Source organism: Selaginella moellendorffii, unplaced genomic scaffold (assembly GCF_000143415.4).
Source record: "Selaginella moellendorffii unplaced genomic scaffold, v1.0 SELMOscaffold_20, whole genome shotgun sequence".
Classification (NCBI taxonomy): Eukaryota; Viridiplantae; Streptophyta; class Lycopodiopsida; order Selaginellales; family Selaginellaceae; genus Selaginella; species Selaginella moellendorffii.
The window spans coordinates 1,164,358-1,180,799 of NW_003314281.1; the positions used below are offsets into that span (position 1 = coordinate 1,164,358).

The 16,442-nt window shown below is 42.2% G+C and overlaps 2 protein-coding genes across 2 annotated transcripts in view; both read left to right on the plus strand.

Moving 5' to 3' along the window:
* The window catches only part of LOC9637322 (G-type lectin S-receptor-like serine/threonine-protein kinase SD2-5), a 68,530-nt gene extending 54,485 nt beyond the window's left edge, over positions 1-14,045 (plus strand). The window contains exon 5 of the mRNA XM_002972711.2: positions 13,080-14,045. Within this exon, the coding sequence (XP_002972757.2) occupies positions 13,080-14,045 (966 nt within the window). The remainder of the gene's footprint in view (positions 1-13,079) is intronic.
* A 1,644-nt stretch (positions 14,046-15,689) lies between these two features.
* LOC9636562 (probable receptor-like protein kinase At5g39030) lies at positions 15,690-16,139 on the plus strand. Its single transcript, XM_002972713.1, has 2 exons — positions 15,690-15,757; positions 15,821-16,139. The coding sequence occupies exons 1-2, from the start codon at positions 15,690-15,692 to the stop codon at positions 16,137-16,139; spliced, it is 387 nt and encodes a 128-aa protein (XP_002972759.1).
* The last annotated feature ends 303 nt before the right edge of the window (positions 16,140-16,442 follow it).

Below are 16,442 nucleotides of genomic sequence, written 5' to 3' on the forward strand. Positions count from 1 at the left end.
CATTGATATTGTTGATATTGAGATCTGAGTGAAATGAGATATCCTTCCAAGGATTGATATTGAGTTTCATTAGTCTTGATGAATATAGTGTTGATGATTTGGCTATAGCTTTGTGTTGTTGGCATTTGTGCATTTTGCTAGTTAGCAACTATGTTGACGTTCAAATGAACTAAGTGGCAAGTTGAGTTAGTTGTGTTCTAGACGAGATTATTTAGTAGAGGATTGAGCTTCGGCTTTTCCTTGAAAAGTGATTCAGTTATGGACTATGCTAGCTTTACGAGATGAAGAGTTAGTGATCGCTATTAGAATATTTGAGTCCTTGCTGGATTTGAGTTGGAATATATATCGATCATGGATGATTCTTCTTGTGCTTGTTATGAAGTGAGTTACGTCTTGGTATAGATGGATTCATGGAGGATCATTTAGTGATCACTTGTTGAGCATAGCTCCATTGTGCTTAGCTTTTGGATTGATGTAGAAATGCTCTTCATTAGCTTTGGCATTATGAAGTTTGGCTTATGGATGTGTTGAAAAAGACATTGTGGGTTGCACCATGATTTCTTCTTTAGCATTGAAGTTAGCTTCTATGAGACTCATGATCATTATTAAGCAAGACTTGGCTATAGGCTTCTTCGAGCTTTTGGTTCTTTGAGTTTTCATACTCATTATTCCATTTGTCTGGAGTTATTCGGGGAAGGCATTTTTGGCTCTTTAGCTTCGATGTTGAAGTTAGTATTTGCATCTAGCAATCATTGGTGATGATTGACTATCATCTGGGATAATTAATTATCTTTGTCAGAGGTTTTTCTTGATTATCGTTGATCTAGATTGATTCGCTATTCTTCGGGATGGTGGATTCCTTCTTAGACGATGATTTTGCATCTCTTTATTGATGGGATGATTGATGATCTTTCATGATGGTTAGTTGTTCTTTTTGATGGCTTATGGCTTTTCACAATACCACATATTCTTTGTGGTTTGCTCTGGATTGGTCTCTTGGGTTTGAGACATCCGTAGGATGTTGCTAACACTTGCTTAGACAACTTGAGTTCTTTCGTGTTGTTGGCTGGGATCTATTCGGATTGGCTAGTGTAATGGTTAATATGAACAAGCGTTTGTTTGCTTTGCAACATTCATTTTGTTCTATTGATTATTGCTCGAGTTAGTTCTCATAGATTAGGATGTTATTCCTTCGGGTGATACATTCGCGAGCATTGTGCTTGTTAGTCAATGATACTTTGTGTTCTTTGAGTTGTGTTTTGTGAGTTGTTTGGCATGCTATCAGCCATTTTCGGTAGTTAAGTTTTATCATTGAGTTTACTTGATGATATACTTGCTATTGAATTTTGTTAGATGGTGAATTCTATGTTTTCCAATGATAGTGATTTTGGTGGTTCTTATACTATAATACTAGTTTATCGGATGATAACTTACTTGGAATACTTTTGTGTTCTAATCTAAGCTTTATTCACTGATAATTAAATCTCTAAGATATCATTGTTTATGACTTTGCTATGTCCATATATATTGATCTTTGAGTTTGGGCCAGTATAGGTAGACTGGCTTCGGCACTTCGTGTGCATGGTGAAATCTCTAGTCATGGGGTAGCTACTGTCGACTGGTCACATAACCCGCCTCTCTGTCGATGTTCCTTGTTCCGTGAAAGGGCGTGACCGTGTAAACAACTCTAAACTACCTGTTGACAGTAGTCTATCTAAACCTTACCGACGGGTTTGGTTTCTTTGCTCAGAAGGGTTGGGGCCTCTGGCTCCTCTCTCTATGTCTCTGCGGGCAGAGCATATCACACTTTTGTAGCTGGGTGACTCCCAGAGCAGCAGGGGTGGCTGACTTCGTTGGTCATTTCCTTGTCGGTGACGGCCGGAAGGTGTCTGAGCTGGTAACGCATCCGCGTTAGACAAAGAGGTTCCCCCTAACTCATTTAAGTTGGTGCATTTCTCACATAGTGTGAGTACCGTAAACTTTTTCTGGAGTTGTTTCCTTGGCGGTATTCTAGACTCGAGTGTGCATCGACGAGGACGTCGATCTTCCTCAAGGGACCTCTGATACCAAATGTAGCGCACGTGGTTTTGACCCTTTATCCTATGGTGATTTACCATAGGATAACACCACGAAGCGGAACATAAACCCTCTTTGTGCCACGTGACAGATGCCACATGTCACATGCCACGTGTCCGTGCCACGTGTCCATAGGAACCCGAGGTTCAGGGCCTTGGGCCACTGAACGAAGGAACGGTGCCAAACTCCCAAGCGTGACGCCAAGGAGTGATAGAACCTAACCACGGAGCAACTTCCAAGCATACAGCCCAAGGAGCGAAGGGACAGGGGCCCGGAGCGACTTGGAATAGTCCTAGAGCAACCAGCATCCCAATGCCAGGACCAGCACGCAAAACGGAGCCAAACAGAGTCTGGCGCTATTTCGGCATACCAGTGGCCTAACGTGAGAATATGGGTACTCCACCAGCTAGCATGGAATGGAACTTGGGCTTAGACCCAAGCCGGACGCAGAACAAGGACAGGCACGCAAGCGGGAGCTAGACTATGCCTCAGGTTGGTCGGCCATGCCCGACCTACCCACTATCCCTACTATACATTTGGAACCCCCCATAGCCCCCCCCCCCCTTGAGGAACACACGCTTTGGGCTTTCACCCCAAGCCTCCCTTAGTATCAAGAGTTAGTCTCTGGGACAAGCTCGAAACTTACTAAATATGGAATGTTCCTAGATTGCGAATTTGGACATGGGACGAACACCATTGTGTTCAGGCCGATCTCTACATTCCGTAGATATGCCAAATGAGCAAATCTAGACACTTTCCAGAAATAGCATTTAGGACCGAAATGAGACTAACACAAAGGGCATGATAGCGAGGGTGTTTGGCAGACACGGTAAGCTATCATCTAGCGATATTGAGGGACCAAGCTCAATATCGCGGGGGTTCCCAACACTAGCAAGTGCAAGTCAACGAATGAGTTTCTCTAACCAGGTCAAGTATGCTTGACTAAATAGACACTTAGGAATTCCTTCCTTATGCTCATCTGGTCAAGTGCACACGCGAGGACCAGTTTCTCAACTAGCTTAGGTGGAGACTGATAACGGGTCCAGCAATACCGACCTCTTGCCATCGTGGCAATAAGGTAAGAGTGTCCGTAAGGACTAGCCGACAGGTAACTTTCGATACCCAAAGTCACATTCACGACAGCATCTCTTTCGGTTGCATTATAGTTTGTACTGACTTATGAAAATGGAATAGTTTTCAAGCAAAATGATCAATAGATCAGCTATTTTTTAAAAGTCTAAAAAAATTTGTGAAAAGTTTTCCATCCTAAAGAAAGAATGACTCTCAATTTAGAAATACAAACTTTTAAACTCAACCAACTTCCTCCTACCTACAACTTTATATAGGTTCACCTTAACATAAATTCTCATAATCTAATAATATGTTTAATCATGGAACATTTTGCCCATATTTCTAACACCCAACATTGACATCCGCAAAATGTAAAATGAACATTCAAGTTTTGATCATGAAAACCATTTTTTTGAATATCCATATTGCATTAACACTTTTCTTTAACCACTTTCAAGATCCAATGTGAAACCAAAACACTAACAAAGAAAAAAAAAAGGACATGGAAAATTAAGTTTTAAGGAAAATTTCTCATCACTCAAAATAACAATGCCACTTAGTGATAGTGATATTAATGCCTCAACTACACACCTTCTCCATCTAACAATCTACTCCAAGTGCTAACAGATAAACTAACAAACCATAGCAAGTGAATGCTATAACCTTTTTCAACACCTTATAAGTAAACCCTCAAGAAAACAAGGTATCAACTCAAACTTAATATAATGGACCACTATTGTGAATTTAGTCAAAATTACTACAATGTTACTATATATAAGTAAATTAGCTTCACTATTATCCACTTTGGGGTTGATTATCATTTAACTAAACAACTTATTAAACACATTGCTCATGATCATATGAATATAATATAAAAATCACAATGACTTGATCATCAATTGAGCAACACCACATGCAAGCCCATATTATTACTTCAAAAGTTTACGTGAGTATCAAATGCTTACTCTATTTGACAAAATGCAACATAGATGCTATACCCACTAATAAAGATTTACAACACCAAATGCCACCAACTTTATTCATAACATAGACAACCTCATGCCACTCTTTTTCTTGACCAAACTTAAAACTAATCCAACACCAAACTACTCAAGGAGCAAAAGCAAGATTCCTTAGAAAAGAATTGAGAATTGTAACTCAAATCTTTAATAGTAAGCCTAGACAAAATAGTTTAGCGCTTCATTGTTATCCATCCCACAACTCACAATTTGTAAAACCATCATTTTTAATATGCATCAAGGTAGAGACTTTTGATTATATAATGTGAACACAAACAATGAGTTAACACCTCATTGCAAATCATCTTTTCAAGAAGAGAAAATAATTTACGTATTTGATCCTTCATTCCTAACAACTCTTTTTTCGGTTTCATCTTTGATCAAATCTCAAGCTTGCATTCGCACAATCCAAGAAAAGTATATAAGAGAGCGCGGCAATAAGTATTTGAACCAATAGATTGATATCTATAATTTTGATTGATCCGCTTATAATCATGCCTAGGAAGGATCCACTTATGTCATGCTAAATAGCTATAGACCAACTTATTTGCCACTCATAGCAAACTCAAAGGAGGCTTACTTTTATGTATGGTACATGGCTCAAGTCATGGTAAAGACTAATAGGCTAACGTTAATCCTGCCAACTCAAAATGTAACCTTGAGTTGCTAATATGCCTCATTCACAAACCCAAGCATAAACTCGTGCAAATGGAATATCTCATTCTATACTATGAGCCCAAGAGCAAGCTTACATAATATGGTAAAAAAGGTAACCAAAGTCCATATCTAAGGAATGAATGCAAAATCATAGCACCCAAACGTATACCCACTTGGATCATCGTTTCCATCTTTGCATATGCAACAAGACTAGTTGCCCAATCTCATTGGATAATACTCGCTAAGACGTATCATTTAATACCAAATGTAACACATGTGGTTTTCACCCTTTATTCTATAATGATTTACTATAGAATAATGTTGCAAATGTGACTTCGGGTATCGAAAGTTACCTGTCAACCAGTCCTTTCGGATATTCTTTCCTTACTGCCACGACGGCAGGAGGTTGGTATTGCTGGACCTGTTATTAGTCTCCACCTAAATTAGTTGAGAAACTGGTCCTCGCGTGTGCACTTGACCAGATGAGCATAAGGAAGGAATTCCTAAGTGTCTATTTAATCAAGCATACTTGACCTGGTTAGAGAAACTCATTCATTGACTTGCATTTGCTAGTGTTGGGAACCCCCGCAATATTCAGCTTGGTCCTTTAATATCGCTAGATGATAGCTTACCGTGTCTGCCAAACACCCTCGCTATCATCCCTTTTGTGTTAGCCTCATTTCGGTCCCAAATGTTATTTATGGAAAGTGTCCAGATTTGCTCATTTGGCATATCTACGGAATGTAGAGATTGTCCTGAACACAATGGTGTTCGTCCCGTGTCAAAATTTGCAATCTAGGGACATTCCATATTTAGTAAGTTTCAAGCTTGTCTCAGAGACTAACTCCTGATACTAAGGGAGGCTTGGGGTGAAAGCCCAAAGCGTGTGTTCCTCAGGCGGGGGAGGGCGGGGGGGGGGGGGCTGTGGGGGGTTCCAAGTGTATAGTAGGGATAGTGGGTAGGTCAGGCATGGCCAACCAACCTAAGGCATAGTCTAGCTCTCGCTTGCATGCCTGTCCTTGTTCTGTGTCCGGCTTGGGTCTAAGCCCAAGTTCCATTCCATGCTAGCTGGTGGAGTACCCATGTCCTCGTGTTAGGCCACCGGTATGTTGAAACAGTGCCAGACTCTATTTGGCTCCGTTTTGCATGCTAGTCCTGGCATTGGGATGTTGGTTACTCTAGGACTATTCCAAGTCGCTCCGGGCTCCTGTCTCTTCGCTCTTTGGGCTGCATGCTCGGGAGTTGCTCTATGGTTCGGTTCCGTCACTCCTCGGCTCCATGCTTAGGAGTTTGGCACCGTTCCTTCGTTCAGTGGCCCAAGGCCCTGAACCTCAGGTTCTGCACCACTATCCTTTGGACACGTGGCATATGACATGTGGCATGTGTCATGTGGCATAAAGAGGGTTTAGGTTCTGTTTCGTGGTGTTATCCTATGGTAAATCACCATAGGATAAAGGGTAAAAACCACGTGCACTACATTTGGTATCAGAGAAGGAGTCTCAGCGAGTACTATACAATGAGATTGGGCAACTAATCTCGTTGCATACGCAGAGATGAAAACGATGATCCGAGTGGGTACACGTTTGGGTGCTAAGACTTCGCAATCGTTCCTTGGGTATGGATTTGGTTACCTTTCATTTTAGATTATGTGAGCTTGCTCTTGGGCTCATAAGATGGATTTGAGTTGTTCCGGTAGCACGAGGTTGAGCTTGAGCTTGTGAGTGAGGCACATTAGCAACTCAAGGTTACGCTTTGGGTTGGCAGGATTAATGTTAGTCTATTGGTGGTTCCATGAGTGGTTCCAGTGGTTCCATGAGTTATTCCTTGTACCATGGGTGAAACAAACCTCCCTGGGTTTGCTATGAGTGGCAAATAGGCTGGTCCGTAGCTGTTTAGCACGGCACTAGTGGATCCTTCATAGGCATGATTATAAGTGGATCAATCAAGACTATAGGGATTAGTCTATTGGTTTAAGTAGTCATGGCCGTGCTCTCTCATAAACTTTTCTTTGATTGAACTAAAGGCAGTGCAAAAGCAAGCTTGAGGTTTGGTCAAAGATGAGACCGAAAAGAGAGTCATCGGGACGAAGGATCAAACACGTAAATCATTTTCTCTTCTTGGAGAGATGATTTGCAATGAGGTGTGATTCATTGCTCGTGTTCATAATATGCAATCAAGAGTCCCTATCTTGGTGCATGTTGGAAATGATAGTCTTACAAATGGTGAGCTATGCGATGGATAGCGGTGAAGCGCTATACTATTTTGTGGCTTGCTATTGAAAGACTTGGGTTGCAATGTTCAATTCTTTTCCGGGGAACCTTGTTATTGTTTCTTGAGTAGCTTGGTGTTGGATTAGTGTTGAGTTTGGTCGGAAAGAGAGTGTGAGCTTGTTCGTGTTGTGAACAAAAGTTAGTGGTGTTAGGTGTCGTAAATCTCTATTGATGGGGTGTGGCATTTATGTTGCATTTTGTTGAATCGAGTTGGCACTTGATATTCACATAAACCTTTGCAGTAGTGACATGGGCATTGCTCATAGTGTTGCTTGATTGATGATCAAGTTATTGTGATTTATATCATATCTATGTGATAATGAGCAATGTGTTTACGAAGTTGCTTGGGTAAATGATGATCAACCCCAAAGTGGTTGATAGAGAAGCTAGTCTACTTGCACGAAGTAGCATTGTAGTAGCTTTGACTGGATCTCGATGGTGGTCCATTATGCTAAGCTTAAGTTGGTACTTTGTTCCTTGGGTTTGCCCATAAGTTGTTGGAAAGGTTGTAGCATTCATTTGTTATAGCTCGTCGGTTGATCCGTTAACACTTGGAATAGATTGTTGGATGGAGAAGATGTGTAGTTGGGGCATTAACATCATTAGCACTTGTGTTAGTGGAAGTGGCATTGTTATTTCAAGTGATGAGGGATTTTCCTTAGACCTTGATTTTCCATGTCATTTTTCTTGTTAATGTTTTGACTTCACATTGGATCTTGAAGGTGATTGAAGAAGAGTGTTAGTGCAATATGGATATCCGAACATGTGGTCTACGTGATCAAGCCTTGGATGTTCATTTTGCACTTTGCAGATGTCGGTGTTGGATATCAGTTAGATGGGCAAAGATGTTCGATGCTTAAGCATATCGTTGGATCATGAGAATTTATGTTGAGGTGAACTTATATGAAGTTGTAGGTAGGAGGAAGTTGGTTGAGTTTTGAAGGTTTGCAATCCTAGACTGAGAGTCATTCTTTCTCTAGGATGGAAATTTTCCACAAATTTTCTTAGACTTCTCCAATGGCTGATCTGTTGGTCACTTTGCTGAAAACCATTCCATTTTCGTAAGCCAATACAAACTAGTGAAGGGGTTAGAGTTGACTTCGGTTAGCTTAGACCTTGGTAAGTGGTTTGTATAATGCAACCCGAAAGGGATGCTGACTTTTGAGGCTAAGGCAATTGAGTTGGATAGAGTCTAGAGTTGGTATAGAAAAGTGGCTATTGCGCTTTTCTAAGAAGGGTGACTCTTGTACCTTTCTTTTGTAGCGTTATGCTTAGTGGTAGGTTGCACCTTGCATTACGTTAAACTCTATGAGAGTAGTGAGCTCTCACTAATCTTGACTTGGTCTTGGTGGCCCTGCACCTTGGTTGAGGATGGTGATGTCCAATTTAGTTGTTTGAGGTTGAGATGTTGGTACCCATACTATAGCTTTGTCTATGAGGAGGTTGTGTACCAATATGAATCCATCTCATGGTCTTCACTTTAGCTTTAGCTAAGTGTTGATCATGCATAGCTAGCCTCTTCAAGGCATACTCAGAGCTATTGACTAAATGCATTAGTGAGCTTATTATGATTGAGTTGGATTCGAGTGGTCATATAGTTTGTGCTTGTCTATGAACTTTTATCTCATACCTGAGGTATTATGTTCATGTTGGACAAGTATATGACTCGATGACATGAATTGGTGTTCGGGTCTTGTGAAGGCAAGTTGAAGGGTGATTGTTAGTTGCTTTACGACTAGTGATTACTTGTAGACTTTGTCAAAAGACTATTGATACTTGCTTCGCTCGATGATGATTTAGCAGTGATGGGTTTGCTTTACTGGATGGTATTGTGGAGGATCGTGTTGTTAGACTTACATGGGTTTTCCATGTTGGCATATCAATTCTACCTTTGTCGATATCATTTGGTTGCGTTTAAGTTCGTAGTGTTAGATTTCATTGAATTTTGGATGTGGTGATTCATTCCTTGATGATGTGTTATCTATAGCTAAGTATTGTTGAAGAACTGGTCTTAAATACTGCCTAAAGTATCTTCGACTTTAGTTAGCTTGGTTGCTAAAGAGTTTTGGGTGGTGATTCACTCTTGCTTTCTTCTAGCTTTGTTATGGTGTTGATGGCATTGAAGTGATGCCTTGTCATTGACATTATTGATGTTGAGATTCGAGTGAAATGAGATATCTCTGTAGGATTGATATTGAGTTTCATTAGTCTTGATGAAGATAGTGTTGATGATTTGGCTGTAGCTTTGTGTTGTTAGCATTCATGTATTTGCTAGTTAGCAACTGTATTGACGTTCAGATGAACTGAATAGCAAGTTTGAGTTAGTTGTGTTCTAAACGAGATTGTTTAGTAGGGGCTGAGCTTTAAGCTTTTCCTTGAAAAAAGTGATTTAGTTATAGACTATGCTAACTTTACAAGTGGAAGAGTTAGTGATCAATATTAGAATATTTGAATCCTTGTTAGATTTGAGTTGGGATATATTGATCATTGATGATTTGTGTTGTACTTGTTATGAAGTGAGTTACGTCTTGCTATAGATGGATTCATGGAAGATCGATTGGGTGATCACTTGTTTAGCATAACTTCGTTATGCTTAGCTATTGGATTGATGCAGACATGCTCTTCATTAACTTTGGCATTATGAAGTTAGCTTATGGATGTGTTGAGTAAGATATTATGGGTTATACCACGATTTCTTCTTTAGCATTGAAGTTAGTTCATGCAAGACTTATGATCATTATAGACAAAGACCTTATGTATAAGCTTCTTCAAACTTTTGGTTCTTTGAGTTTTTATGCTCAATGTTCCATTTGTTAGAAGTTGTTGGGGAAGGCATTTTGGCTTATTAGCTTTGATATTGTTAGTATTTGCATCTAGCATTCATTGGTAATAATTGACTATCATCTAAGATAATTGATTATCTTTATCAAAGGTTTTGTTTGATTATTGTTGGTATAAAATGATTTGCCGTTCTTCGGAATGGTAGATTGTTTCTTTGACGATGATTTTGCATTTTTGTTTTATGGGATGGTTGATGATCTTTTATGATGGTTAATTGTTCTCTTTGATAGCTTATAGCTTTTCGCAATACCATAAGTTGTTTGTGGTTTGCTCTGGATTGGTCTCTTGGGTTTGAGACATCAGTAGGACATTGCTAACACTTGTTTAAGCAACTCTGGTTCCTTGGTATTATTGACTGGGATCTATTCAGATTGACTTGTGTGATGGTTGGCATAACTAAATGTTTGTTGGTTTTACCACATTCATTTTGTTTTGTTGATTATTGTTCAAGTTAGTTCTAATAGATTGGGATGTTATTTCCTTTGAGTGATATATTTGCGAGCATTTTGTTTGTCAGTCAATGATCCTTAGTGTTTTTTGAGTTATCTTTCGTAAGTTATTTAGCATATTGTCTACAATCTTTGATAGTTAAGTTTTCTTATTGAGTTTACTTGATGATATCCTTGCTATTGAATTTTGTTTAATGGTGAATCCTATGTTTACCAATTATGGTGATCTTGGTGGATTCTATAATTAAGACTCAAAACTATCATTGTCTATGACTTTGGTATTGTCCATCTATTGATCTTTGAATTTGGGCTAGTATAGGCAGACTGGCTTCAGCACTTCGTGTGCATATTGAAATCTCTAGTCATGGGGTAGTTATTGTCGATTGGTCACATAACCCGCCTCTTTGTTGATGTTCCTTATTCCGTTGAAAGGGCGTGATCGTCTAAACAACTCTAACTGCCTGTTTACAGTAGTCTATCTAAACCTTACCGACAGGTTTGGTTTCTTTGCTCAGGAGGGTTGGGGCCTCTGGCTCCTCTCTCTATGTCCTTGCGGGCAAGGGCGTATCACACTTTTATAGCTGAGTGACACCCAAAGCAGCAAGGGTGGCTGACTCTGTTGGTCATTTCCTTGTCGGTGACGGCCGCAAGGTGTCTGAGTTGGTAGCGCATCCGCGTTAGACAAAGAGGTTACCCCCTAACTCATTTAAATGGGTGCATTTCTCACATAGTGTGAGTATTATGAACTTTTTCTGGAGTTATTTCCTTGGCGGTATTCTAGACTGGAGTATGCATCGACGAGGACGTCGATTTTCCCCAAGGGGGGGAGAGTGTCACGAATGTGACTTCGGGTATCGAAAGTTACCTGTCGACCAGTCCTTTCGGATATTCTTTCCTTACTGCCACGACGGCAGGAGGTCGGTATTGCTAGACCCGTTATCAGTCTCCGCCTAAGTTAGTTGAGAAACTGGTCCTTGCGTGTGCACTTGACCAGATGAGCATAAGGAAGGAATTCCTAAGTGTCTATTTAGTCAAGCATACTTGACCTGGTTAGAGAAATTCATTCATTGACTTGCACTTGCTAGTGTTGGGAACCCCCGTGATATTGAGCTTGGTCCCTCAATATCGCTAGATGATAGCTTACCGTGTCTGCCAAACACCCTCGCTATCATGCCCTTTGTGTTGGCCTCATTTCGGTCCCAAATGTTATTTATGGAAAGTGTCCAGATTTGCTCATTTGGCATATCTATGGAATGTAGAGATTGTCTTGAACACAATGGTGTTCGTCCCGTGTCCAAATTTGCAATCTGGGGACATTCCATATTTAGTAAGTTTCGAGCTTGTCCAAGAGACTAACTCTTGATACTAAGGGAGGCTTGGGGTGAAAGCCCAAAGCATGTGTTCCTCAAGCGGGGGGGGGGGCTGTGGGGGGTTCCAAATATATAGTAGGGATAGTGGGTAGGTCGGGCATGGCCAACCAACCTAAGGCATAGTTTAGCTCCCGCTTGCATGCCTGTCCTTGTTCTGCGTTTAGCTTGGGTCTAAGCCCAAGTTCCATTCCATGCTAGCTGGTGGAGTACCCATGTCCTCGCGTTAGGCCACCGGTATGCTAAAATAGTGCTAGACTCCGTTTGGCTCCGTTTTGCATGCTGGTCCTGGCATTGGGATGTTAGTTACTTTAGGACTGTTCCAAGTCGCTTCGGGCTCCTATCCCTTCACTCCTTGGGCTGCATGCTCGGGAGTTGCTCCGTGGTTCGGTTCTGTCACTCCTCGGCTCCATGCTTGGGAGTTTAGCACTGTTCCTTTGTTCAGTGGCCCAAGGCCCTGAACCTTGGGTTCTACACCACTGTCCTTTGGACACGTGGCATATGACATGTGGCATGTGTCATGTGGCATAAAGAGGGTTTAGGTTCCGTTTCATGGTGTTATCCTATGGTAAATCACCATAGGATAAAGGATAACCACGAAATGAAATCTAAACCATCTATATGCCACATGTCCCCAAGGACAAAAAAGTGAAACCTGAAATTCAAGGTCTTGGGCCACTAAATGAAGGAACAGAGCCAAACTCTTAAGCATGGAGCTAAAGAGTGAAGGTACTAAAGCACGAAACAACCCCGAGCATATAACCTAAAGAACAAAAGGATAAAAGCATAGAATAACTTGGAACAATCCTAAAGCATTTAGCATCCCAATGCTAAAACCAGTGTAAAATAGAGCCAAATAAAATTTGGCATTATTTCAGCATATTAGTGCCCTAACACGAGGATATGAGTAACATAATGTGAAACTTGGGTTTAAACCCAAGCCAAATGCAAAATAAAAATATTTATGCAAGTGAGAGTTCAATTATGCCTCAAGTTGGTCGGCCATACCCAACCTATCCATTATCCCTACTATACATACATACACTTCCATGCTTTAAGGCATTCATCTTTCCAACCATTTCCCTTTATTATCACACTTTCTACCACTTGATAACACATTTCCATTCCATGACATGTGGCGAGTGCATATATTAATCCAACACATAGACAATCCAATTAACTTAAGCCAGTGAAGGGCGAAGATATCATTTCATTGGTTTCTAGTGGAGCGCTCGTTGCCTTGGTGCTCTTAGGGATTTTGTGGTGGAAGGTGGTGAGACGATCCAATGCCACCAAGAAGAAGCTCCATCAGGGGGATCTCACTGATAGGTACCAAGAGCTGTACCGAGCAAGGGATTCCAGAGCAAGGTGGGAGAGGGAGGGTTTGGGACTGTGTTCAAGGGGATGCTGCCCAGCAGAGAGATTGTGGCGGTCAAGAGGATTGGCGGTGGATCGCGGCAGGGGGACAAGCAACTTAAGGCGGAGGTGATGTGGATTGGCAGCATCCATCACCTCAATCTCGTAAAGCTGGTTGGATTTTGCCTGCAGTCTCCCCCCAACGTACTTGTCTACGCCAATGGCTTGCTGGATGGATGGATTTTTGCCAAGGACAAGTATCTGCCCTGGGCAACCAGGCTATCCATCGTGCTCAACGTCACTCGAAGGCTTGCATATCTCCACGATGGATGCCACAAGAAGGTACTCCATCTAGACATCAAGCCCCAGAACATCCTCCTGGACGAGAAGATGAATGCCAAAATTGCCGACTTTGGATTCTCCAAGCTCATTGACAAGGACAAAACTCATGTCGTGACAGTCATGTGGGGCACAGTGGGATACATGGCTCCCAAGTGGCTCCACTCTCGTGTCACGGACAAGACGGACGTCTATAGCTTTGGGATCGTCCTCCTGGAGCTCATGTCCTGCATGAAGGCCGTGGAGTATCCCTCGGACTCACAGATGCACGTTGGGTTCCTCGCCCAGACTGCTTTCAACAAGCTCGACAGTGGAAACGCCATGCACTTGGTGGATGATCGGCTGGTCAAAGCCGAGGACGGTGGTGGTTTATTGAGTGGCTTCGAGAACATCATCCGGATCGGGCTATGGTGTGCACAGGAGGATCCTTTGCAGCGACCAACGATGTCTGTGGTGGTGAAGATGCTCGAGGGTGCCATGGATGTGTTGGCGTTCCCTCAGCTGGAGAGACCCGCTGCACAGGATTCATCACTCCTGGTGAGCAGCAGCGAGAGCTCGGGATTGCAAATCTCCATCTCGGTCTCTGACTTGGCTCGCTAAGTAGATATCTGAAGAATTATGATTGCTTAATAAGTTAATTGAACGGCAATTTACATATATATTTAGAATCCTCAATGAGAAACCAGGAGGTCTCGAGGCGGAAGATCTGGAGGAGTTCAGCAAATGGCTCAAGAATCATCAAGAGAAACGGCAAGACCTTATAAACAAGTAATGAATGAATGAGGTATATAAACACACACGGCACGGCGATGGCAACCCTAAAAGTGGAAATGACGGCAATGACAGCAATGCTGGAAGAATTGTACATGCAGCAGCACTGCATTCAATTCATGGCTAGAAATCACCAATCTGCCACTTCTCTTTCTTTTTCATGAAAGACCAATGTTGATTTCAGAGTCAGAACAATAAATTTAAAACGTAGAATTCTTGCTGTGAAATTAGGTGAAGTGGTAGTAAAAATGAATTAAAAATATTGTGGGTCCACAACAAAGTTCACTGACTAATAAATAAAAATAGATGAGCTATTTATTAGTCTTAAAATCTTTTCATATGCAAGCATTTCCAATCTAGCTGCCATAGTCTTGGATCTGGCATCCCATAACTCAGCATCCTGTAGCTCATGATCAATAAGAAGGTAGTTAGATCCCACGTAGAAGTCCATGTTGCATTCATTGTTCTTCTCCTTGTCTTTCGTGCAGGCATCATCCACCCGAACACATCCATTCTGCCGTTGGAAAGCGCTAAGTCTTGGAGCAGATCTATCTTGAGATGTGATCCAAAGGGATACTTCCCTTCATCTGGAACAGCTATAGACACGTAAAGCTGCAAGTCGTTCCCTCGACTGCCCTTGGGACCATCAGTCACAGAGTAGTAGGTGCAATCGTTGTCTTCACAATTCACGTAGCGCCCATCCTTCAACCTTCTAGGACCCTTCGTGGATTTCTGAACTGAAACCGCCACAGACGGAAGCTATCGCGTTGTCATTGCAATCCTTGATTTCTGTGTTTGAGGCCTCGTTGCCGCACTCCTCTACAGTCCAGTAGTACGTCTCTGGCTGCCTCCACTGAGAATCCCAGAGCCATGCAAGCGAAAAAGAGCACAAGAGAAGCGGAAGATCGATGATTTTTAGCCATGAATGAATGCAGCGCTGCTGGCTGTATAATTCTTGCATGACCTCGGAGCACTAGCTTTTATAGGAGCCATGCATCGCCGTGCGGTGTGGTGTGTGTATACCGCATCTGTTGTGGGACCACCAGCCAGGTGCAATCGTCGTCTTCACCCTCGACGTGGCCTCGTTGGTGCTCCTCGGGAGTCCAGTAGTACGTGAAACTTTCGCTGGCTGTCTCCACTGAGAATCCACGAAGAAAGATCTGCTGCAATGATACATGGCTGGAATTGCAAACCTCTCGCGGGTAAACTGCTCTAGCAAAAGTCTGAAGTCTTTTGCGGTCTCATGTGGAGCTAGACTTGTCAGGCTTTTGACTTTCTAAAGCATTGCGAGGGTCCCGTGGGAGGAATTGCTCTTTTAGTCTGCCAGCCCAAAAAAACCTTGACACTGAAAGATACCTCCGAACTTTAAGTCTTTGGGCCGAAACGAACTAATGAGACTTACATGATGTCATAGTCTAGTCTCTGACTTTCTATGGTTTCCAGGTGCCCAAGAACAATGGTATTTACTAAACTATGGAGGTGTCGATTCTCTGTGCTTCATGGTCGTGCTATGTAGCATCCACTCGCAAGCCCAACAACAGGTATGCTCTTCGTTAAGCGACTGCCTGAATGGATCTCTTTGTTTCCTGGAGCGTTCACTCCAGACTGCTTTCAACAAGCTCGACAGTGGAAACGCCATGGGTCAAAGCCGAGGACGGTGGTGGTTTATCCTTGAGTGGCTTCGAGAACATCATCCGGATCGGGCTATGGTGTGGACAGGAGGATCCTTTGCAGCGACCAACGATGTCTGTGGTGGTGAAGATGCTCGAGAGTGCCATGGATGTGTTGGCGTTCCCTCAGCTGGAGAGACCTGCTGCACAGGATTCATCACTCTTGGTGAGTAGCAGTGGCTCGGGATTGCAGATCTCCATCTCGGTCTCGGACTTGGCTCATTTGAAGAATTATGATTGCTTAATAAGTTAATTGAACGGCAATTTACATGTCTCGAAGCAGAAGATCTGGAGGAGTTCAGCAAATAGCTCAAGAGATCATCGAAACTGGCTGCAAGACCTTATAAACAACCAATGAATGAATGAAACCACTTTAAGTGTTGGCAGGTGCGACGGAGATGCCAACCCTAAAACTGGAAATGACGAATGCTGGAAGAATTGTACAGCCAGCAGCACTGCATTCAATTCATGGCTAGAAATCACCAGTCTGCCGCTTCTCTTTCTTTTTCGCTAAAAACCAATGCTGATTTCAGAATCAGAACATTTAAATTGTTGC

What these genes read in the sequence shown, in the direction of transcription:
- LOC9636562 (XM_002972713.1), top strand. Translation starts at nt 15,690, where the DNA reads ATGGAGGTGTCGATTCTCTGTGCTTCATGGTCGTGCTATGTAGCATCC. An exon ending in ACTCGCAAGCCCAACAACAG is followed by an intron (nt 15,758 to 15,820) that starts GTATGCTCTTCG and finishes CGTTCACTCCAG; the next exon opens with ACTGCTTTCAACAAGCTCGA.